This window comes from Ursus arctos, unplaced genomic scaffold (genome assembly GCF_023065955.2).
Source record: "Ursus arctos isolate Adak ecotype North America unplaced genomic scaffold, UrsArc2.0 scaffold_11, whole genome shotgun sequence".
In the NCBI taxonomy this organism is placed as follows: domain Eukaryota; kingdom Metazoa; phylum Chordata; class Mammalia; order Carnivora; family Ursidae; genus Ursus; species Ursus arctos.
The window spans coordinates 61,432,748-61,457,207 of NW_026622775.1; the positions used below are offsets into that span (position 1 = coordinate 61,432,748).

General features: G+C 48.5%; 1 protein-coding gene across 6 annotated transcripts in view; it reads right to left on the reverse strand.

The window, feature by feature from the left end:
- Positions 1–344: 344 nt before the first annotated feature.
- GATA4 (GATA binding protein 4) overlaps positions 345–24,460 on the reverse strand; it is an 82,272-nt gene continuing 58,156 nt past the window's right edge. For 4 of the 6 annotated variants that reach the window (XM_044391152.3, XM_044391153.3, XM_026518894.4 and 1 more), the window contains exons 3-7: positions 13,640–13,809; positions 12,281–12,406; positions 8,134–8,221; positions 6,457–6,605; positions 345–4,890 (exon numbers count right to left, since the gene is read on the reverse strand). In XM_044391152.3, coding sequence (XP_044247087.2) covers positions 4,708–4,890; positions 6,457–6,605; positions 8,134–8,221; positions 12,281–12,406; positions 13,640–13,809 — 716 coding nt within the window. In that variant the 3' untranslated portion in view covers positions 345–4,707. The remainder of the gene's footprint in view (positions 4,891–6,456; positions 6,606–8,133; positions 8,222–12,280; positions 12,407–13,639; positions 13,810–24,460) is intronic. The other 2 variants (XR_008958678.1, XM_026518895.4) reach the window with 2 other exon arrangements.

Here is a 24,460-nt window from a genome sequence, read left to right on the forward strand (position 1 = left end):
AAAGGGGACTTTGGCGGTTGTAAGGCTGGAAGCCGTACTAAGGAAATCTGCAAGGTGAGCTGCACCACGAAACAGCTGTCAGGGGTGTCACAGAGCCAGGGGGGAAACAGGTTGACCTCCTGAAAGTGTTTCCCACCCACATCACTACAGCAATGCTGGGGGATTCTCTGAATAATATAGCAACACCTTTAGGATAAAAAGCACATTACCTATCGCTTTGTTTGCAGAGAGGCCTGGTCCTAGGCCTACTGAGGATTCTGTTATTTCAGTCTTGTCTTACCATATCTGTCCCCCATCCCAACTCAAACGTCTCAGATAATCAAGAATCCTAGAAATAACAGATAGTGTCAATTTGTTTATTTTCTTGAGTTCTAAAGGAAAAGAACAAGGGAGGAAGGATCAATTTAAATTTTTTACATCTCTAACTAGAACCCATTTCATTTGAGCAAATCCATCTTAAAGAAGAGGCCACACAAGAGACCACAGTCACTATAAGGAGTCCATAGTATGGTGTGCTAGTACTATTTACTAGCACTGAGCTTCTTCTGAATTAACTCCTTGTGATCAGAGATTCACTGGTTAGAAACCTGCCACTGCTCAGTGATTAGAAGAGCAGGTGCCCCTATTTAAAAAACCTCTTATAAACCCAGGGTGGAGGTGGGCACACTTTCTCAGGTGCAAGGGGGCCACCACAGCTGTACCACAGAAGGCAATCATGGGGCGGGGGGATGAAGTGTGTGTGTATAGGGGAGGGAGGTGTAGGCAAGGGGGTGTCATTTATCACCCTTCACTCAGGAGAAGCTCTCTCTTTGGGTCTATCTGAAGACCTCCCCACATGGAGCCCGCGGCCACTTCTAGAGCCTGGGTGCAAGAGCGTTGGGCACCTTGCAGGCTTTTTCTGAACTCCTCTGGTCCTGGTAACCCCCAGCACTGCTGTCGGTCCCCTGTGTAAAACCAAACCCACAGGCTCTCAGGCTTCTGCCAGAAGAGTGAAGAAGCAACTCACAGACCAAAAGAAAACCGGACTTGGAAGAACGGGGTCTGTTTGAATGTCCTCTTCCCTTGGATTAGTTAGTTCTCCTTGTTACGAAATAGTCTCTTTGCAAGCGCCATGCCACAGCTCCTGGAGGGGAGAGAAAAATCATCCTGGAGCCAGTGTGGTTGAGAGTAGCAGCGCGCCCCCAGAAGGCTGCAGGACAGAGGCCTCCGTGGATGAAATGAAAGAAGTGTCCAGGGGCAGAGAGACCTGGGGAATTCGGGTTCCCCTCCCAGGCTAAACCCTGAAGCTCTGAGGCTGATGCTTGGTCACAGGATGACACCTATTTGGGTTGTTGCGGGAGATGGCATTTTGGTGTTCTAGCTTCAAGCGAGGCGAGGCTGTGATCTGAAGAGCGGTCTCCAATGTCAGAAGGTGGTTAAAAAGCCATAAACACAGTCACCTCCGCTCCAAAAGCAGCTTTGCAAGTGGCTGTTTCTCGTGCAGCCAGTATTCAAGTGGGTCAAGTTCTGGAGGCTCAAGGGGTGGGAGGTTCATCCGAATAACCCACACCCCGGCTCCACTGGGCTAGGTTCAGCGAATATAAACGTATTCTCACTGTTGTCATCCCAAGCCAGATATAATCACATCTAAATGGGCTACAACTCATCCCCTAAAGGCATTCAAAAATGTTCTCCGACTGTCGCTTTAAACTGTGCTTCCAAAGGTTTTGTCCTAGCAAGACGGGAGACAGTAGGGGAATGTGAAAGATTGCTTAACCCGGACACATGCATTGTCTGCTTCCCTCACCACATCAGGCCAGACATTCATTGTGATGACGCCATCCTTGCAAGTGCCCCCCCCCCCCCCGGTCCTTCCCCACCAGCCAATTCCCGCCCCTTGGGGAATTGCATCCTTTAGAATATCCTGACTGATAGCAACTTGACGTCCTCTGAGGATGGATGCAATCTGGGGAAGCAAGCAAGGCTGGTGAGCCGGGAAGCTGAATGAAGCTTGCTTATACCATCTGGGGTGAAGTGCAGGTTATGACTCTATAACGAACGAGGTTGATCCGGTGTAGGTCATTCTGTTTCGAAAGCCATTCCAAAAGGAAGTGGCAGATGTCTTCAGCAAAGATTCCACCACCAGAAAACATGGGCTTCCCAGGCCAGCATAAGTCCTGGTAGATTTTGTTTTTGAATCTCTTTTGTGACTCGTAGTTGCCATTCGCTATGCGAGCTTCTGGATGGTAGCTATGTTTATTTGGTAGGTTTAACTATTCCTTAGCAACTTTAAAAGCTTTTCTGACTTTACATAAAATACTGGTTGTCCTGGTTTTTCCCCCTCTTACCTGTTCTGAAACTACAGGGGTGCTGTGGAAGGTCAAGGCCACCAGTCGCCTGTGGGTTTGGCAAAAGCTAGTTGAGAGCAGCAGACAGCCACCACTAACAGTTCTGAGTGGCAGCAGGTTTGCTTGTCTGTGTCCCATCCCACAGGTACTGAGTCAGAGGGTGGCCTCGGGACCACAGCCCCCGCTCCCAGCCCACTTTTACAATGAAGCAATTAAACAATTCTGTAGCCACAGCAGTGAAGACAACTGGATAAAGGAGTTTTCATCTTTCTAGAAGCTTGTTTGGGTTGAACCATAAAGGGGAAATGGAAGAGGGCAAGAGCAAGTCAGGGTGATCTTAAACCAGGTGGGCTGGACGGACCACTGCCCTGCCCTCTGCCTCATGCCCCAGCCCTGCTGGCCCTGAGGAAAGCTCTAGAGATGGCCCCTTTCATCAGGCAACAACCGTCGGGTTTTAGGAACTTTAGTTAACAGCTGGCCAAGCCCTCTCTTAGGAAACCAAAGCCTAGAGGTTACCTGGCAAGGTCGCCAACTAGTCAGTAGCAGGGCCGGGATGAGTGTTCTTTTCACCAGCCACCACCACAAACAGAGGAAGTCTTGGCCAACTGCCATAAATGACTGAAGGGAGACATGATTTTATGCAGCCTGTGAGCAGATCAGCGAAGGAGCCTCCGTGGCCCAAGACTGCCTTGCAAAGGGCAGCATCGAGCCTCCCAGTAATGACCTCTGAGGGAGGAGAAGGAAAAGAGGAGTACAGATAAATTTATTAGTTAAATACTGATTTTACAGCCATTTCACCTTAAGACAATGTTAACAGGTTTGTGGGTTAGGGAAGGTATACGAGGGCGGCCTTCATGGAAGAAAGCAATGTAAATGATGATTAAAACAGAATCTTGGTTTAAAAATATTCTCTGCTACAGCCAGTAGGATTTGGGGGGGGGGAGCTGGGCATCTGGGGGGAGGATGTAGGAAGCCCACAGTCAGCTATAGCTCTGCTGAGGACGACAACCAGGGAGGAGTCTTTGTGAGCCAGCATCATGGGCAGAAACGGCAACATGGAGAGGCGGCCAATTCCAGAAGAGCACAGAGCCGGAGACTCCCTCGGGGCCCACCCTCGGTGTCTTCTCTTATCGGTCATCATCTTTCTGTGTTTGGTTTTGTTGTGTTTGCTTGCTTTGAATTGATGTTGCAACGTCCCTAGCTTTTTGCCTCCCGGATGAGAGACTTCTGCTGGGGAAAGGGTGCGGGTGCAGACGCTCCACACCCCTTAGATGAACTCGGCCTGCTGCCTGACCAAGAGGCGCATCTCCACAGAACAAGAGCGGCATCTGAGATCCACGTGCAAGTGAGCCAGAATCCACGGAAAGCCCCTGCGCACCCCCGGGAACGGTGTCCACCAGACATGCTCTCCGGAAGGGTCTCAAGTCTCAGATGAGTGTCAAACTTGCTTTAGCAGCAGAACTTTCGTACTTACTCGGGACCCAGCTGTGTGTGATGGGGTGGATGAAAGATTTGGGGGACAGTTGTGGAGGAGACTGCTGTGCTGCGGAACTGCCGCGCTCTTGTTCTGCAGAGGGGGAGACCCGTTCGAGCTGAAGGCAGAGCTGAATCACTCAGCAGTGCAAGGGATTGTTATTTTCAGAGGCCTTGGGGGGTGAGGAGGAGTAGAGGTTTGAGCCAGGGAAAGGAACTTGGGAGAGGCGAAGTTGCCAAAGGCACATCTTGCAGTGGGTGAAGTGGCCCTCTCCTCCATCTCCCCATGAAGCATTCAGTAACATCGGGGCTATACCCAATGTTTCCAGGGTCAAGATTCGGTACTGAGGATTGCAGGGATGTGCCAAGCCTGAATGGGGAGTGCTGGACAGGGGCAGCAGCGGCCCGGAGGGGCTTGTCGCATCCATATGCGTCTCAAACAGGTGCCCTGGTTCAGGCTGGACCAGGGGTCCCAGTGCCTTGACCCCTCCACCCACCCTCAGATCTCCAGTGCTGGGAACACCATGGAAAAATCACCATCTTAGGCCACAGTGGTGGAAGGGTAGGGCAGAAGGACAACTTGTCTCTTGTGGGGGAGGGGTGGGGTGGAAAACAAGAAAGAAGTCTCTTACTCCACAGAAGGGACTTAACTGTGCTCATAGTGAAGGGTGGGCTCTTCCAGATCAGAGTTTGGGATCTTTCCAGTAGCCCACCCTTGTAAAGGCATCCGATAAAATCCAACACCCACTTCCCCTAACCAAATTGTCAATTTCAAGTTTCTTCCCAGTTGTTCTTTTGGAGTCATTCCCCAACAGAGAGGGCTGGCTCCTGGGAGCCCAGAGCCTCATCTCTGCTGTCCTCCAAGTCCCAAGTCCGTGCAGGAATCTGAGGAGGGAAGGAGGTGACATTATGCAGTGATTATGTCCCCATGACTGTCAGCCAAGGCCAGGCTGTTCCAAGGGTCCTGCTTGGAGCTGGCCTGCGGTGACTGGCTGACAGAAGATGCGTAGCCTTGCGGGGAGAGCTTCAGGGCCGAGAGGACTGGGTGGATGGAGGGCCCATGGCCAGACATCGCACTGACTGAGAACGTCTGAAAGCAAAAAGCACAAGATGAGCTCAATGGAATCACTTCTGAGAGCTCAAGAAGGGGACCTGGGCTGGGGAGGAGAGCCCCATGACACAGAGGTGCCCAAGCTGGCTCCCACCCCTAGGGATGAGGGGAGAGGGCTCGAGGACAAAGGCAGGGTAAGACACCAAGCAGCCGTCTCTGTTTTCCCAAGTCCCTGGGCTGGGGAGGAGAAGGGTCTGTGTGATTCATTTGCTTCTTCTGAGCACTGGGACCCAGTACGTGTGTGGATACTGCGGCTTCTCAGAAGGTTCTGATAGTTAGATGAGACATTTTCTATGGTCTTATCACCATCACATCTCCATGCCCAGAAGAGGCTCCTGGCTCTCTGGGTTTTATGGGACCAGCTGCTTTACCCTGACGGTAAAAAGCTCTTTAGGATATGGCCTCCCTCAAGCGCATGTGGAGAACAGATCAGAATTAACGGGAAACAACAACCAAGTGTGGGACTATCCTAATCCCAAAGAGGAGAACCAAAGAGGGAAGGGGTTGGGGAGTAGGAATGCCATCATATTCCAAAGAGGGAAATGACAGTACTGCTGACCCATCTTCTGGACACATGTCTGAGGCCGGAGCTGTAGCTGACCCTCATTAAATGGCACCCTGCCTGTGCCCACCCACCCTGCCCTCTATAGTTTCCACACCTATGCCCACACAAGGAGGGTCCTCTTCCTTCCCCTCCTCCTGTTAAAATCTATCTGTCCTGGGGCACCCAGGTAGCTGTCAGTTAAGCGTCTGCCTTCGGCTCAGGTCATGACCGCAGGGTCCTGGGATCGAGCCCCAGCGTCAGGGCTCCCTGCTCAGTGGGGGTGTGCCTCTCCCTCTGCCCCTTCCCCTGGCTTGTGCTCTCTCTTGCATGCATTCTCTCTCAAATAAATAAATAAAATCTTTAAAAAAAAAATCTATTGGTGGGGCGCCTGGGTCGCAGAGCGGTTAAGCATCTGCCTTCGGCTCAGGGCGTGATCCCAGCGTTATGGGATCGAGCCCCACATCAGGCTCTTCCGCTATGAGCCTGCTTCTTCCTCTCCCACTCCCCCTGCTTGTGTTCCCTCTCTCCTGGCTGTCTCTATCTCTGTCGAATAAATAAATAAAATTAAAAAAAAAATCTATCGGGCCTTCAACGTCAAGGTCAAAGCACCTCTCACTGAGGAGACGGACTTGCCTAGAAAGTCCATGTGCCACCTTCTCCAGCCCGCTACAGTTCGTACCACCATCCCCCAATGCACGCAGTCTGACTGAGGTTGTGGTGGTGTCCTAATGTGTCTCTCCCCACTCCCTGTGTCGGCAGGTCCCGGCCAACATTTATGTGCCACAGCTGTGTGCTCAAATCACTGTAACTTGATCAGATGTGCTGGAACAGACCCTCACGCAGACAGCCCCTAGCCTCGGGTGCGGTACCGAGCAGCTCCTGCCGCCACGTGCTGGGGCCCGGCTACAGCTCGCATGTTCCCGTGCTGACCCAGCCACCTGGTCCTTGGCAGTGTACCACTGTCCCACTGGCGGTCCTATCTCCCCGCCTGGGGGGTGTACCTGGGACATGGAGCTGCTGTGCCCATAGTGGGACGATAGCCCGGGCTCTGTCTTGATGGGGCGCATCTCTTCGCTGCTGCTGGTGGCTGCGTTGCTGGAGTTGCTGGAAGCGCTGCTGGCAGGAGGAAGGCTCTCACCGCCCGAGGGACCTGGAAGAAGGCAGAGTCAGGACACCCGGGCCCAGGGCAGGGGCAAATGGATGGCGGCCCTTGGAGACAGCCAGGGTAGGTCTCTGCTAACAGCTTTATTTATATTTGCTGGGGAGCGAAGCAGCGTCCTTTGTCAGTGCTGGGCAACGGTTCCCAAAATGGGAAATACCAGAATTTCAAGGGAACTTTTTCAAGTGATGGGCTCGCCACCCCTTATTCCAAATCCTTGAGACCACGCGTGTTTCAGGATTCAAAAAGAGTTTGGATTTTAATACTGTATGTTACAGAATATTTCCAGCGCAGCCTGAGACAACAGCACATGATTAAATACATTCATGGTTCTGCAGCAAAACATGAGAATCTTCACACATGGAATAACTAAAGACTATAAATAGCCGGAGTCTGTTCAGATTAGGTTTTGCTGCCAACTCTAGCTCCCTGGATTTGGAAGTTTGAAGAGGGGACTGTTCACCTCAACCAAATGCTTGCTCTCCCTGTCCCTACAACATGTAAGGAGAGGAAGTTCCCCAGGGGAAGGTGCTGTACTTATAAATCAGTGTGGACACAGGCAGAAAAGCTGAAGAGCACCGGTGTGAGACACGGAAAATTCTAATGAGACGTACTGCCAGAAGGGGTAAGCCGATGTGGAATCTGGGAAAGGAGAACTTTGGTCATATTCTTGATAGTGGAAAGGGGCAATTTATCTGTTTGTTGTGCCTTAGATTAAAAGATACACTTTCCATTGGATCAGCTGATTTATTTTCTCTGCAATGGCAGCATTTCCCCATGAAATCTTTAATTTGGTAGCAGTATTAAGGAGGGAGTGCTCTTGATAGGAACACTGAGTCGTCCTCATTCTTCATCTAGAAACTGAGAAGGCAAAGTGGCACATGGGATGGAATATGGACCTGGAAGTGTAAAGACTTGGGTTTTAATTCCAGGTCTACCTACTCACGACTGGGTGACTCTAATTAAGTCACTAACCTGTCTGTGCCTCAGTTTGCTCAGGAGTAAAATGGGGATAATGGGTCACATGGGGGTCTTTAAGGACCAGTGAGCTACTAATGGTAAAGCAGCTTTCTAAAATGCTAAGTACTACATGATGTTAACTGTACACTGACTTACAAATCAAGCTGTTGTCAACAGGACTAATGGGGTCCTGTCCTCCTAGATCCCAGTTATCTCAAGGAGAACAGGAAGGAACTGAGCTCTTGAGTGGCCAGCTACAGCACCAAAGATGGAGGGACGAGTAGTGTTCTTTTCTATTTTTGGCCTCAACTGGTCCAGAGGCCTTTGTGACTGACAGTACCATGTACCTTGAATTAAGCCTGCCTCAAAATCTCCCCAAATGTTGCACAGTAATGCTACTTTTCCCTGGGTTATCATTCTGTCCTGAATAGCTGGGGCTGGACAATGCTTTCATGCCTCCGTAGCCTGGGCTGGCCCACCGAACTAAGAATACCTGATTTTCACATACTCCAAGGGCCACTGGGTTAGTCATATAATTACACACGGTTCTTTTCCTCACCTGCCGGTGTCTTAGATTTATTAAGGTTCTTGGGCTTCCGTTTTCTGGTTTGAATCCCCTCTTTCCGCATTGCAAGAGGCCTTGGGACCTAGAGGGTTACAAGTCAATATATATGGTTTTCCACTTGTACACAATCTGCTACAGTGTTTAAACATGCACACGAACTAGCAGAAGGCAACATCTAAGCAATTCCTCTACAAACCTTGGGGCTGGGACTAGGTGAATCAGCCCCTGGAGCCCCTGTTGAGAAAGAAATCAAATATATATTGAGAACCTATACTACAGCTGTGTCTTACACTCACCCTGGAGAAATGGAAGCTTAAAGCTTCCCTCCAGAGCTTCACAGTTGACTGGGAAAGACACAAACAGGAAACAACCAGACTCATAGGTGACATGGGAGAATGGAGAAGAAACACTAAACTCTGTCCTTGGCTAGGGAGGAAGGGAGGTGGTACATGACCATATCAATGAAGGCTTCACTTAGGAGGTGATGCCTAAGTTGTGGGAGGTTGTCGAATAGACAAGGGGCAGGCATTTCAGAGAGCAGGAACAGTATTTGCAAAAGCCCTTAGTTTATCAGCAAAATTAGGACACTATGAAAGTGAAAAGGGGGTGCTATTAATAATTATGCCAAGAAAATAGGCAGACGCTGGGACAGCCTCAATGAATTGAGACGTCAAGTCACTCTCCTGGAGCAGCTCTGCACTGCGTTAAGTCTGGTTGGAGCCAACCGTGGTCTTTCTGGTAGGGGGTGGGGAGCAACAAGAGATCATGTTGGGAAGACCACCCTGTGGCTAGGTCCTGAGATAAACTGTCCATGGACAACACTTTTATCGCACTGACTTCTCATAAACAAGGAGGGACTGTCAGGCGTCCTGCTCTTGAACCCTTCACAGGTGCTTGGACAAGGGTCTGGGGAGGAGGCTTGCTGGATCTTCCTAGTATTTTTAAATTGTGTGTCTTCCCCACATCTGGTTTCTCTTAGGCCAGGCCAAGCAAATCTTTCAGCTCTTGGTCTGTGCTTGTCTCCTGTATGGGACTCGTATCACCACACTTGAAAGACTGAAAGAAAAGTAATTACCACTTCAGAGATTAAACATGGAATGGTTAAGAGAGAAGTGCAGCCGATTAGGTGAACTTGAACCTGCCTTCTAGTCAACTGAGAGATCAAACAGTATTCTCACCTTTGGAGGGAAGTGTCCACTCCTCCCCCCAGCTCCCCACCCTGACTTTGACCCACTTGGAGCCCATCCTGACCTCAGAAGAATACAGCCCTCATGTTTATCCCCACCAACCTCAGTACTTTTTTAAAAAAATTGTGGTAAAATACACATAACATAAAATGTATCATCTTCACCCTTTCCAGTAGTGTTAAGTATATTCACATTGTTGGGTAACCATCACCACCATCCGTCTCCAGAACACTTCTCGTCTGGCAAAACTGAGACTCTGTACTCATTAAACACAAACTCCCTTTTTCCCCTCTGCCAACCTCTGGCAGCCCCCATTCTACTTGCTGTCTCTGTGAGTTTGATTAGTCCAGGTATCTCATGTAAGTAGAATCATATACCAGACTTGTCCTTTTGTGACCGACTTCTTTCACTTAGCAGAATGACTTCAAGGTTATCCATCTGGTACTATGTGTCAAAATTTACGTCCTTTTAGGGTGCCTGGGAGGCTCAGTTTGTTAAGCATCTGTCTCCAGCTCAGGTCATGATCCCAGGGTCCTGGGTTAGAGTCCCACATCTGGCTCTCTGCTCAGTGGGGGAGTCTGCTTCTCCTTCTGCCCCTCCCCCCAGCTCATGCTCATGATCTCTCTCTCCCTATCTCAAAAATAAATGATAGACATTTTTTTAAAAAATAATTTACTTCCTTTTAAAGGCTGAATGGTATTCCATTACATGGACAGAACACATTTTGCTTATCCAACCGTGGACACTTGGGTTGCTTTCACCTTTAGTTATCGTAAATAATGCTGCTGTGGACATGAGGACACATGTATCTGTTCAAGGCTCTGCTTTCAGGGCTCCTGGGTGGCTCAGCCGTTAAGCATCTGCCTTTGGCTCAGGTCATGATCCCAGTGTCCTGGGATCGAGCCCCACATCAGGCTCCCTGTTCAGCGGGAAGCCTTCTTCTCCCTCTCCCACTCCCCTTATTTGTGTTCCCTCTCTCGTTGTCTCTCTGTGTCAAATAAATAAACAAAAATCTTAAAAAAAAAAAAAGGCTCTGCTTTCAATTCTTTTTGGATCTATACCCAGAAGTGGGATTACGGGGTCATGTGCTAATTTTATTTTGTAATTTTTTGAAGACACAATCTTTTTTTTGGTTTTTAAGATTTCATTTATTTATTTGTCAGAGAGAGAGAGCACACAAGCAGGGGGAGCTGCAGGCAGAGCACACAAGCAGGCTCCCCACTGAGCAAGGAGCCCAATGCGGGACTCGATCCCAAGACCCCGGGATCATGACCTGAGCTAATGCTTAACCAACCGAGCCACCCAGGCATCCTGAGGACACAATCTTTTTAATACCTGCATAATAGTCCTTTCTCCATTTCTTCTACCATTCCTCTATTGAGGAACAAGAGTTTCTTTAACCATTTCCCTACTGAAGGTTTTTTTCCCCTCCATTTTCTCTATCATAGTGATTCAACAAGTAACCTTGAAACACTTTTCTGCAGAAAGAAGTATATTTTCTTATGAATGTTCTTAACTATATTTTTGGCTATTTTTTTTCTCACTAACAAGAAAAAACATGGTATACTTCTCTTGATGAGCACAGAATAACATACAGAACTGCTGGATCACTGGGGCACCTGGGTGGCACAGTTGGTTAAGTGTCTGACTCTTGGTTTTGGCTCAAGTCGTGACCTCAGGGTTATGAGATCAAGCCCTGTGTCAGGCTCCACGCTCAGCATGGAGTCTGCTTAAGACACTCTCCCTTTCTCTGTGCCCCTCCCCTCCCTCAAAAAAAAAATTGTTGAATCACTGTGTTGTACACCTGAAACTAAAATAACACTGTATGTTAACTACATTGGAATTAAAATTAAAAAACTAATTAAAAAAAGAAAGAAAGAAAACATGAAAAGATTCATGAAGTCTAAGTTAGTAACGCCCCTTCTACCCGTCTTCATTAATCCTGTACCCATGGGGCAATTGGAGGACCAGCCTGTTATGTGTTTTATATTTGAAAACATTCTCAAACATGTATGCACACGTATAGATGGTATACATGTATGTACGTGTGTATTCATCTGTATTTGTGTATTTAACACACCCTCACCCCCATAGTATGGGGTCATACTATGTATATTACTTCACAGTGTGATTTGTGTTACTCCAGGTCAAGATACATGGCTCTTAATATTTTTTACATTTCTGCGCAATATTCCACATAACAGTATTGTCATAGTTCAGTCAGCCATTCCTTTATGAGGCTTTATGAGTTTCCAGTTTTTGCCACTACAAATACTGCAGCAATAAACAGTTCAAAATCATTAGGTACTGATTCGTTTATTGTTTTACAGGCTAGTTTCCCAAAAGCAGAGCTGCTAAATCAAAAGATATTTGTGTTTTTTATCCTTAATAAGGACTGCCAGGGGCACCTGGGTGGCTCAGTCAGTTAAGCGTCTGCCTTCGGCTCGATCATGATCCCAGGGTCCTGGGATCAAGTCCCACATCGGGCTCCCTGCTCAGCAGGGAGTCTCCTTCTCCCTCTGCCTGCCACTCCCCCTGCTTGTGTTCTGTCAAATAAATAAATAAAATCTTAGAAAAAAAAAGTACTGCCAGTTTAATTTCCTAATGAATACTTGCAGTAACTGACACGCAAATCAATAGCGTATGAGAGTATTCCCCCAAATCCACACCAGCATCTGACCACGCCGACACCTGAGCTCCGACTCCCAGCCTCTAGGAATGTGGAATGTCGTTGTCTCCAAGCCACCCAGTCCATGGTATTTTGTTACAGCCGCCCACATGGACTGAGACAGCGGGTAAGGTCCCTTCCAAATCTAAGTGTCTTTGCAAAGAAGGAAACAATGACGTCGAGTCTGCAAGCGGGAAGCCAGGTGAGAGCTGAAGGATGGGAATGCCGGTGTGGCGGCTGGTGAGGTGCTGCTGCTACCCGGTGGGGGGTTGCGGGGGCTACTTACCCCATGGAGCTTCATGTAGAGGCCGCAGGCATTGCACACCGGCTCACCCTCGGCGTTGCGGCGCCACAGCGTGGTTGTGGTGGTCTGGCAGTTGGCACAGGACAGGCCCACTCGGCGGGAGGCGGACTGCAACAGAGAAGACAGACCCATCGAGTCCAAGCGGAAGGCAGGCGCTGCTGCTTCTACGTCACGGGAAGCACCGAGGGGCTGGCCCGCCCTGAATGGGTGGGAGCCCCGAATGAGAACAGCAGAGCCGCAGAGGTGCCGGATTCTCCCCTCGCCTAAGCCACTCCTGGGGGGTGGGGGGGTTAACAAGGACTTCAGCTGCAGGAGGAGCAGAGTGCATTCTAGTCCTCACTGGCATTCATGGCGTATCAGTCATTCATCAGACAGACGGCCCTGGGGGCAGAAAAGCCTTCCTCAAAAGTAGAATAACTGTTGTCTTCAGGTGCCAGACAAGGATGGTACGGGTAGAATTATTGTATTCAAGTGTCATCAAAGGCTGGATGGGCCTCGGGACCCCAAGAAAGGTAAGCGTCAGGGTTTAACCCCTCCGTTCCTCCCACCCTAATGTACATGAAAGCTAGTTTGTGTTGGTCAAAATCAAATTATACTAGAAAAGACCACAGAGCCGAGAACCAGAAACCCCATTACAGACTCTTTCCCAGCCACAGGGCCCAACACACACTGCTTAATCTCCCCTCTGGGCTTCGGGATTAATTAATGGATCAGCTGAAAACAGGGTAAGGAACAGTTCCCCTTCCTCATGGGGCTGATGTGAAAACGATGTCCAAGGCACGGCTGGATGGGGAACCAGGAAGCCTGGACCGGGGCTCCAGACAGAAGACTCGGTACCCGTGTGACTGTGGCCAAGGCTGGTAGCTTTGCTGAGCACCCCTTTTCACTTCTGCATATGAAGGGGTTCAACTGGATGGTCCAGAACATCCTTGTAGCCGGAGCTAACCCTAAAGGTGGGAGAAATTACTGTGCTGCCACCCACCCACACCTTCTTTTAAAGATGATTTGAGGGGCGCCTGGGTCGCTCAGTCGCTTAAGTGTCTGCCTTCGGCTCGGGTCAGGATCCCAGGGTCCCAGGATCGAGCCCCACATCAGGCTCCCTGCTCAGCAGGGAGTCTGCTTCTCCCTCTCTCTGCCCATCCCCCGTTTGTGCTCTGTCTCTTTCATTCTCTCTTTCTCTCAAATAAATAAATAAAATATTTTTGTAAAAAATTTAGATTAAAAGATGACCTAAGTCCACAATTCAGAGCCTGGGAATTTTCCACCCAAGCGTGAGCCCCAAAGCCAGGTGCCGAGAGAAGGAGAGAAGGGTGGACTTGAGCAGTCAGGGCACTTGCTTACCAGCCGGCGCTGGGGCTTGATGAGGGGTCGGTTGATGCCGTTCATCTTGTGGTAGAGGCCACACGCATTGCACAGGTAGTGCCCGGTCCCATCACGCCTCCAGAGTGGGGTAGACATGGCCCCACAGTTGACACACTCTCTGCCTTCCGAGAAGTCATCAAACATATCTACTGGGTAGAAAATAAGACAGAGGATTAATTCTTTTTGTTTGTGCCCAGAAACCTTACATGGGAGAATCCAGAGGCCAAGGAGATAATGCCTTTTCCTCGCAAGGAGTCAAAGGTGGATCAGCTCGGGCTGCCTCCCTTTTCCTGACTCTGACCTTCAGCCCTGGAGGCTGGGCTCACAGGACTGTCAGGGGACGTGGGCATTCTTACTCTTGGGCATTGCAGACACAGCAAGGCTCTCCCGGGTCACGAGGAAAGGAACACTCAGGCAGCGACCACCAGCAGCCTGGATTTTAGTCCCTCTCTCCTTCAGAGCCAGAAGCCCTGAGGTTTTCACCCAACACTGAATTCTGCCCAGACCTTCCTCCTCTCTTTTTGCCCTTCAAACCTGAGATTTCCTTTTCCCTTTCAATAAAAATACAAAATCAAACAAACAAAAAGATTTACTCCAGGAAAATTAGAAAATAAAACGTGTAAAGAAAACACAAATCGTATGTAATCCTGTGACTCCAAGATCACCAGTGTTATTAACATTCTGTTCAATGATATCCTTTGCAATATTTTATATATTGACACATAGTTCGCCTAGTCGAGTCAAGCTATATAATTTTGAGCCTATTTTTTTCCACGTAACGCCAGGGCATTTTCCCCACATTAGAAATTCTTCATAAACTCATTTTAGTGTAGTATGGTATCCCACCATATAAATGTTCCATTCTTCACTATTTACTTAATCCCTACCCAGTTTCTGATTTTTGTTTTGTAAACACTGCTCATTTTGTGCACAAATCTTAGCATTTCTGCCTATTCCTTAGGATACTTCCCTAGGAGTAGAATTACTGAACCCAAGGGACTACATTTTTTGAAAGTTTTGAAATTTTCGAACGGCCCTGCAAAAAGGACTGTGATTCATTTTCATTCATTTTCACTACTTCAGTCTATCTGTATGATACACAGTATCATAGTTTGATACTTTTTCCTGCTTACTGGCACATAAAATAAAGGTCTATATTGTAAGTAACTGTGACTTAGAGTCTCTCAAACTCCTGTGGGCACATTGCCACCACTGTCAGTCTCCTGCACTCACTCACCACCCCCAGCCCCACTCCCCACCACCTCTTTTGTCCAGGTCTATAGAATTTTACAATTGACAAATTTCACTCATGCCCATCTCAGTTGCTCTGCTGAGCTAGGCTGCACCAGGTTTCTTATTCCCTATGATCTGTATAAAACCTGGCTCAGAACTTCCAGAAATCTCCGACTCCATGTACACTGCTTCCTATTTTGAAACCTATTTTATACCCTATCCAGATCTTCTGTCCCCAAATGCAGCTACCCTGGTGTTCAGATTGTTCTTGTCCTACTACCAAAGGCAAGAGTGGATTCTTCTGTTCTAATGAGGTAGGGGATATTTGGAGAGGAGGGGTTTTAAGAGCTCTTCCTCCGCCAGGACCTAGCACTGGGTTTTAAGGTCATACATTCTGCAAGTTCTGTGGCCCAGCTACTTGCTCTAAGGGAACGTGGGCTGAAGAAGAGGATGGTGGGGGGCCCTCCCCTCAACTCTGGGTACACAAACAGTCATTTGCACCTGCAAACAAGTAGCTGTGTGTCCACACCAAGTCAACAATGTGCAGGTGCGAGGGGCTATTTGCTCAGGCCAGGGAGCTGAGCACACACCGGTCACAAGAGAGGCTATTTTTGCACCTGGGTCACACTGAGAACCCTCAGCAAGGTCACCTGCTCTCAGAGTCGCACACAAAACGACAACTCCGTCCCAGTTTGCTTCCCTAGGCCTGGGTGAGGCAAGTAATGAGCCCACACATCACCCTCACCCCCATCATAGCAACCTCCACCTCCAAACCCGCAAGTGCTGCCCTTGCCCTGAGCCAGACAACACCATTCCCTCCGCCAAGGCCTTCCCTTGAGGCCAGGGGAGTTCACAGAAGGACCTTGGAACAAGGAGACGCGTCTGCAATGTCGTCCTTTGGGTGGGTGTTTGCAGCCAACACTAGATGGCACTACAGCCTCAAAATTGAACCCATATGTGGCATTCCAGCCTAAATCATGCTTGGGGATGGAGGACCATTTCAGATCATTTTCCCAGTCCAAACCTAATTCGACCCTTATTCTATTTTTTTAAATTATTATTATGGAAAGATTTAAACACGCTCAAAAGTAGACAGAATGAATTCTTAATCATCACCCAGCTTCCAACAATTTGTGGCCAGTCTTGTCCCATGTATCTCTCCACACTCTTTCCTCCGTCCTGTATAATTGAAGGAAATCCCAGACATTCTACCATTTCATTCATAAATATTCCAGTACATAGCTCTCACAGATGAAGACTCACACTCTCCTCCTTTTAAAGATAGCAAACCAGGGGCGCCTGGGTGGCTCAGTCAGTTACGCGTCTGCCTTTGGCTCAGGTCATGATCTCAGGGTCCTGGGATCAAGTCCCAAATCAGGCTCCCTGCTCAGTGGGGAGTCTGCTTCTCCCTTTGCCCCTCCTCCCTCAATCTCAAATAAATAAATAAAACCTTAAAAAAAAAAAAAAAGATAGGCAAACCGGTTTCTTTCCCGTGTTCTGGTTTATCTAAAGAAGCTTCCAGAGACAAAAGTCTCATCATTTGGTCTTCTCTTTTGGAGGGGAGATCTCCTCTTCTCTTCACACTTCCGGTTTTATATGCAGGGGCAGAATCTCATCGAAGGAGCCACCCTGGCAATTATAGGTCTCTGCTACCTACTGGCCTTATTGAGACCCCAACTCAAAGGTTTGCCTTAGGTTACACTCATGGCAATTATTTTACTGGCTGGAGAAAAGCACTGGAGGTTGGCAAGTATGTATTTGTCACTGACAAATATTTACTGAGCATATGCAATTTAAGCTGTCTGATAGATGTCCCAGAAGCTAAGAAGGGACCTAATTCTCAGAAGGCTGATAACGAGTTGGGCAAATTGGGCCAAAATACCAATAATGAGTTAACAATACTGCTCAGGGGCGCCTGGGTGGCACAGCGGTTAAGCGTCTGCCTTCGGCTCGGGGCGTGATCCCGGTGTTATGGGATAGAGCCCCACATCAGGCTCTTCCGCTATGAGCCTGCTTCTTCCTCTCCCACTCCCCCTGCTTGTGTTCCCTCTCTCACTGGCTGTCTCTATCTCTGTAAAAAAAAAAAAAAAAAAAAAAAATACTGCTCAACTCATTTTCAGAACATACCTTAACCAAGCTGGGATTTGGATGGCAGGTAGTTCTTGTCTAGGGTGGGAAGTGCAGAAGTCAGACCCAAATTGAAAGGTTAGGTGTTAACAACAGTAGCCAAAGAAACTGGATAGGAGGCCAAGGCCATGCTTCCTAAAGGCGCCCTGTCAGATGCACCAAGTCTCTCCACAATCCACCACCCTCCAAATCTACAGAAGTTTCCATGTTTTCTACCAGAAAGTCTTTCTATCCAACCTACTCAGTGACAGGTTACAAAAGGTTAAATGATTATTACAAAGACACCATAACAATCAATGCTTACCCCTCACATTACATGAAAAGTGCAACACATAAACCATCAGTTCCACCCTGATGGCAGCTAAGGCCACCGGAGGAAAGAGTTTTCGTTAGGCTAGTTATTATCATGTGGACTTTCCTTTCTTAAAAATGCCATCCTGGAATGTCATAGTTGCTGTTTTTTAAAAACCTGATAAAAATTTAAAACAAAAAGAAAAAGACTTTTGATCACCTTAAGCAGCTCCCAGTCCACTATGGGGGGGACTATTTTACTCTCTTGCATCTCTCTCTCTCTCTCTCACACACACACACACACACACACACACACACACACACCCTACCTTGGACTGAAGAAAGGAGAGAACGAAGTTCAAGCCCTGCTGCTTAGCAGCCACACTGCCAGAAGTGGGAGGTGATAGGCAGTGAGCCCCACACTAGGACAAACACCTGGTGGTGTGAACCCTGGTAACGATCATCTCTTATGCCTTCATTAGAAAGGCGCTGGGTGGAACTTCCCAAAGGGCAAGCGGGCAGTGGCCTGATGCCAGTTTCTAAGCCGATTTCTAAGGGCACAACTGTGACCTTCACTTATGAAAGCCCCACCTCTCCAGTGCTGGGCATCATGGGACTTGGTCCAACCACTTAGAAGGCAGTGGGAATCCAACTCTTTCGGAAATGGGTCAGCATTACCCCACATTGGAGGAAAGACTTGTAATAATAGTTGTAAAGTACTTTGCAAATACGAGGAAAAACTCACAACAATGGCCGTAAAGTGCTTTGTAAACACCAAATGAGATAACAGTGATGGATTATTGTTAGGTTTGGAGGGGTGGGGAGGGAGTGGGAAGACCAGGGACAAATCTTGGTGCTGGGTTTTTGCAGGGGGAGGGGATAGATAAAAGAGCTAGGAGATTTGGGAATCTGACCTTTTCGCCAAGCACGGGGCGGGCCATGCTCAGAATTGTAAATTGTGTATCACTCTCAGACTTGGCCAACTTCGAGACTTGCAGGTGGAGAAGGAACTGGCAGCAGGGCTGACAGTGTATACCTATGAGGCCACAAGGCTGCTGCTCATGGGGAATTGTAATAAATGACATTTAGCAATCAGACACACAAAATGAACTGGGCCCTAACCCGGAGAATGGGGATCAAACGCCTCACCTCCATCCAAGACCCACTTAGGAGAACACTGTTTTTAAAGAGGGAAGCAAACTCAGCCTGATTTCTGAGGCATCTGATTTCGTAGGGATGTTCCTAGAAATTACGACAGACTACTTCTACCCAAGTGCCTGAAAAGAAAAATGTAGGCCAGGAGGTTGAAGGATCCCACCCATGACTTCCCCACAGAGAGCTGACGCAATCAAAGGCAAAGACTCCGACCTCTCCCCTGACCTGCTCCATCCATCTTGGGGAACCCACCCACAGCAAAAGCTAACAAGCAAGTCAGGGCTGGTGAAGGAGGAGTTCGGCGGCCTCCATTTTGACCTCAAACTTTTTAGTTGGGTTCTTTTTTCCAGCTTGTCTCTGGACTCAGGCCGGAAGACCCTAAGGGCAAAGCATTCCCTGCTGGGAATCAAAACTATCCCCTTTCTTAAGGAGGACTACCTACCGGCAGCCAGCAAGACCCTGCCCCTGACTGACCCTAGGACAGTGATGGGTTTGACTTTCACTGCCTGCTCGCATGCACCCACCCATGTTTGCCCCCCTCATTTTCCTCACATAAACCTGAGAGTATTTTCTGAACTTTGTAGACAGTCTTTGAGACACTAATCCACTGTTTCCCAGTGTCGGCCTCACCGAAATAAATCCCTTTCTTGTTTCGCCACCAATCCGTGTCTCTGCCTTTGGCTTTTGTCAGCAGGGAGTGGCCAAACATGGTCTGTGTGGGGCCCACCCCTGCGCCCCAGCTACACTGGGGGAAGGAAAGGAGGAAGAGGGAGAGGAGAAAAGTAGGAGGAAGAAGGGAAAGGAATCAGAGGCCAGGGTCATGGCTGGCAACATCTGTTGGGCACTGCCTGAAAGCTGGATTTGTCTCCCGAATGCTGGGCGTTGCCAACGTGAATGCCAGCCCACCAGGTTGGTGCCACAGGGCCTGGTTCTGCTCGGCCTTGGAGGTGCCTCTCGAGCTTTCTGTCTTTTGAGCGGCTTGCTCTTGCTAGGGAAAGCTGGGTCTTGAGCCAGAGCCCATGTTGAGCCCCCTGCTCACCCTCACCCTTCACTCTCCTGACAGTGTCTGACCTCAGGCCCTCCACCATTTCTGTGGGGGGCACTGAAGCCCAAACATTTGTCATGTGTCTGCTCTCCTGGCCCCTGTAGCAAGTGCTGGGCATAGAGACAAAACCCGGGCAAAATCCCTGCTCAAAGCTGTTTTGGTCTAGCTGGGGATACAAAACTCAAAGAATTACATGAAATGTCACAAACTGCAATGGCGCCTGGGCTCCATCGGGCACCCCCACCCCTCTACCCTTAGCTGCACATCTTCAGCTATCCTAGACCACCCTACAATCTATTTGGGGAGAGAAGACACATAAACACAATGGAAATTACCCATGCTCTGGGCAGCTATTCAATGCTAGGAAACAGAGGCCAGAGGGGATCCAAAGCCTGGGCAATGAGAGAGGAGGTACCTGCCCAGAGACCTCCCCAGAGCCAAAGGGGCTTCAGGAACAAAGTCCCGAGCCCCACCCAAATGTCCCTTGCTGAACCCCAGCCCTGTGTCCCATCCAAAGTTCACCAGAGATTGTGCATGGATTTCCTGACAGCCCTGGATCTGTCCTCGGGGCTGGCGCCTGGGGCTGGGGCATAAGGAGCAAACAAACCCTGAAGTTTTTCTGGCAGCCCGAGCCTTCGGTCTTCTGGGCTTTGTCAGGCTTGGACTGTGACAGGGGGCTGCCAAGGGGAAGGCGGACACAGCTCAGGCAGTGTCCGGGCTGGCAGGGATCAGCACGCCTCGTTTGAAAGCTCCTGCAGCCACTGAACAGAAGCGGCTCCCGCCAGGCCTGGCCAGAGCGGCCCAGTGAATCCAGGGCCTCCACTCCTGGGCACTAGAGGACAAAATGGCAGCGTCTCATGGAGACTTCCCAGTCCATTCTGACTGCGGTGCCGTGACATGCAGAACATGTTTAGAATTTTACGAACAAGAAACGGAGAAAAATCTATATGAAACACTTAGTGTGCTACATTTCGTAATAGTCACTGAATAATATGAGAGACCTTTAAACTTTTCTCCAGGTGGATATTGTCATTGTACTGGAAATAAACTTTCACCTTTACACACACACAAACAAAAAACACTGGCATTCATCTAGGAGCCTGGCTTCCAGCTTGGAAGGAAAGTTAAAGAATGTGGCTCAGTAAAACAAAACAAAACAAAAACCCCACAAAGAAGCAAGAACATTCTGGGCGGAAGGAAAAAGCACCAAAAATAAGGAGGGAGGAAGACAGAAAGAAAGAGAAAGCAAAAGGAGGAGGTGAAAGAACAAATGAGACTGGAGAAAAATATTTACAGCATGTTGCCAAGAGTTAATACCCCCTAATATGCTAAGAGAAATGACAAATTACAAAGGGAAAGATGAGATGAAGGCCCCGCTAGGTGACTGGTGCCCATCACTGAAGGGACTATGGAAAGAGTCAACCATTTGTCTTTCCTTTCTCTGACCAACTGCCCCTCCCTTGCAGATCTACAAGCCCCCGAATATCTGTCTCCGGTCCTACCTGGTCTGTGCTCCTGGCAGGGGCAGAGTAGAAGGCTGGCCTGGAGGGCAGGCAATAGGAGAATATTAACTTAGTTAACATGGCTCAGAGAAGATCTTGCCGAATCAACAGCAGAGCTAGGTCTGGAAACCCACACTCACTGACCAGTCTCTCAACTGTGGGCCCAGAATCCCACGAGCTCCAGCTCCTGACTTCACCATCCAGTTGGGGACCCAATCCTTTCCCCAGCAGCAGTGTCAACATGAACAGTTCAAAAATCAGAATATGGAAGATAGGTTAAGGCCACAATATCACGTTAGCAGCAGGGGCACAAAAAGTCCAGGACCCACGTGGGCTCTGTTTTCCCACCTCATCTGATCACAGAAGTGTTGGAAGGCACATCTGTTTCGATGCCCCTCGGCACAGCAAACTGAGAAATGCTCCCTAGACTTCGTCTTTGTGAGGATTAGATTCTGAGACCTTCAAGAATTCCTACACGTGAGAACATACTTACAGCATAATTCCCCCATGAAATGCAGTGTCACTCAGGAGCCCCAGGGGAAATTTCCTGGTGTTTTACTATTTGAAGTTGCTCCTCAGTGATGATTAGGTCCTGGGCCTTCGGCACTATACGAAGTTAAATCCATTAATGACAGAGATCGCCACATTGCTATTAGAAATTCTACGGTGTTAGGGACTGACAGTGCGACTTTGCTTGCCCGATCTGGAAATTAAACACTCACACACTCCCAGGAAACGGTCACCACGGCCCCTTCCCACCTGTGATCCATGGGTTGGGATACCATCTTGAAAGGAGCCAAATGAACAAAGCAAAGAAGAGAATACTCTAAGACTGGGTTGTGTTATAATTTCTATTTGTAAAACTTTCCCTAATGTGTACTTTTGTCCTTCTAATGGTAAATGCTTTTACAAATACTGTTCTGCTCAAGTGTCTCCTCTGGGCTCCTCTCTCTGGGGCTGTGCTCTCCCTGCCTCCTGCCCATTACCGTCCAGTGAATGAGAAGTCTAGAGTCTTCCCTGTGGGGCCTTGGGAAGAGGCCCACGGAATGTAAGCTAAGACCAGTTAGTGTGCAAGAGCCTGAATCTCTACAGGCTGCCGTGTCCCGTGGGCACCTGGTCCTGAAGCCTGCCCTCACACTGACCCTCTTAAACCTGGACACACTGGCTTGCCTCTTTTCTGCCAGGTCTGACTAGGAGGCCACATCATTCATCCTCCAGAATGGGATACTTCTGAGGGGGAGGAGCTGATTGCTAATTATTCTGGGACAAGAGATTTATTTATTTTTTTTATTTTTATTTTTTAAAGATTTTATTTATTTATTTCACAGAGATAGAGACAGACAGCGAGAGAGGGAACACAAGCAGGGGGGGTGGGAGAGGAAGAAGCAGGCTCATAGTGGAGGAGCCTGATGTGGGGCTCGATCCCATAACGCCGGGATCACGCCCTGAGCCGAAGGCAGACGCCCAACCACTGTGCCACCCAGGCGCCCCGGGACAAGAGATTTAAAATCAGGATGCGTGGCCCCTCTCAGCAGAACCCTGGCTGACACCTCCCTCTCTGACACTTATTTCCCTCTGTAGTCCCTGCACTCCTTTTTCCCTAGTGTCACCAAGTGACTTATCACTGGGCTGATTTACGGCCTCGCAGACAGGGTGCCATGCAAAATGCAAGGAAAGAGGTGTGTAAACTCACTCTAACTGCTGGGCTCCCTAGTTGGCCGCTGATATCTCACAGCTCCCTGGGTTCTGGTTTCTTCAGCTCCCTGGCTCTGGCCTTAGGCTCAGCTCCAGCCAAGAGAGCCCTGACTGGGCATCAGCAATTGAAGACGTCTGCCACTTTTTGCACTCTGGGTCCTGAGCCTAAACTGTACCCTCCCTTCTCTGGACCCTGCCTTGTTCAGTGACTATGACCATTGGTTAGCTCTGAGCATCCCCTATCATTGGTCCCCCTGGGCTGACTTGTCTCCATTAAGACTCTAAGTCTCCTGGAGGGCGAGTGGACCAAAGTCTTAAAAACTGGAAGTGATGTTTGGGTGATTCCATGAACATTCAAGGGAAGAAACCAAGGTCCAGGGAAGGTGAGTGACTCACGTGAGATTCCAGAATGTTCTGTGACCTGATCCTTGCCCTCCCCAGCACCACACTACCCTTAGGCTGAATCACTCTGTCTGCAGCGCTGGGCATACAGCAGAAACTCAGTGCACATAGACGGATCAGATTTCAACAAAATCCAGCATCCTAAAGTATCTAACGAGACAGCAATAATGCCAAGTAGAATGGTATAAATTTGAGGGCTCTGCCTGACAGCCTGGCCATGCTCCTGGACACACGTAATAATTCAACTGAGAGTTAACTACGTAGGGCCAGAGGTTTCTCATATGTATATAATGTGTGTCTACATAATTATACATAACAGACGGATGGGTAGGTACGGAAAAGAAGTCCATGATGCAGTGTCAAAACTGCTCTAATAATACACTGGAATAACCAAAGGCCCCCCCCCAAAAAAGAAAGAGAGAAATGTTTATTTTTAAGATGTTCATGGCAAAATACTGGAAACAACCCAATTGAGGTGATAGGAAAATCAGTAAGAAAACTGAGACGCAGTACAAAAAAAAAATGGGAAAATTTGAGTTGATTTTTAAAATGACAATTATATGGACTATGTTAAGATTTTCTCTTCCTGTAACACAGTTTAAATTCATTAATGAAGCAATTAATTAAACAAGCATCTCTGTATCTGGAGAGGAGCATAGGAGGCACTGGGAACACCAGGGCAAAGGTCTGAAGCTTGGGGGGAAATGGACAGTTAACAATAACACCAAGAGACCACTGAGTGTGTGCTTCCATTTATATGAAATATCCAGAATGGGAAATCCACAGACAGGACATAGATAGTAGTTGCCAGGGGCAGGGGGGAGAGGGAATGGGAGCGACTGTTACTAGGTACGAGGTTCTCTTTGGCATGATGAAAATGTTCTACAACTGTTGGGGAGATGAATGCACAACTCTGTGAATATACTAAAATCCCTTGCATAGTACACATTTATTTTATTTCTTAAGTATGCTCCACGTCCAATATGGGGCTTGAACCCATGACCCCACGATCAAGAGCTGCATGCTCTACCGACTGAGCCAGCCAGACACCCCTGAAGAGTACACTTTAAATGAGTGAACTTTACAGAATGTAAAATACCTACTAATAAAGCCGTTACAAAATAATAAAAAATCAAATTAAATTTTTTAAAAAGCATCTCTGCCTACAAATTGGAGGATTGGAGATGTCTATTTAATGTCTTCCATTTCCTGGAATCCTCTCATTCCAAAAACAAAGTGCCTTGTCTATCTTGAGCCCAAGCGCCTCCCCTTCCACAGGGTCAGCCGCCTCTGGGCTTAAGCATCCACCATGGCACCAACTCTTCTTCCCACACCGCAGAAGGAAAGAGA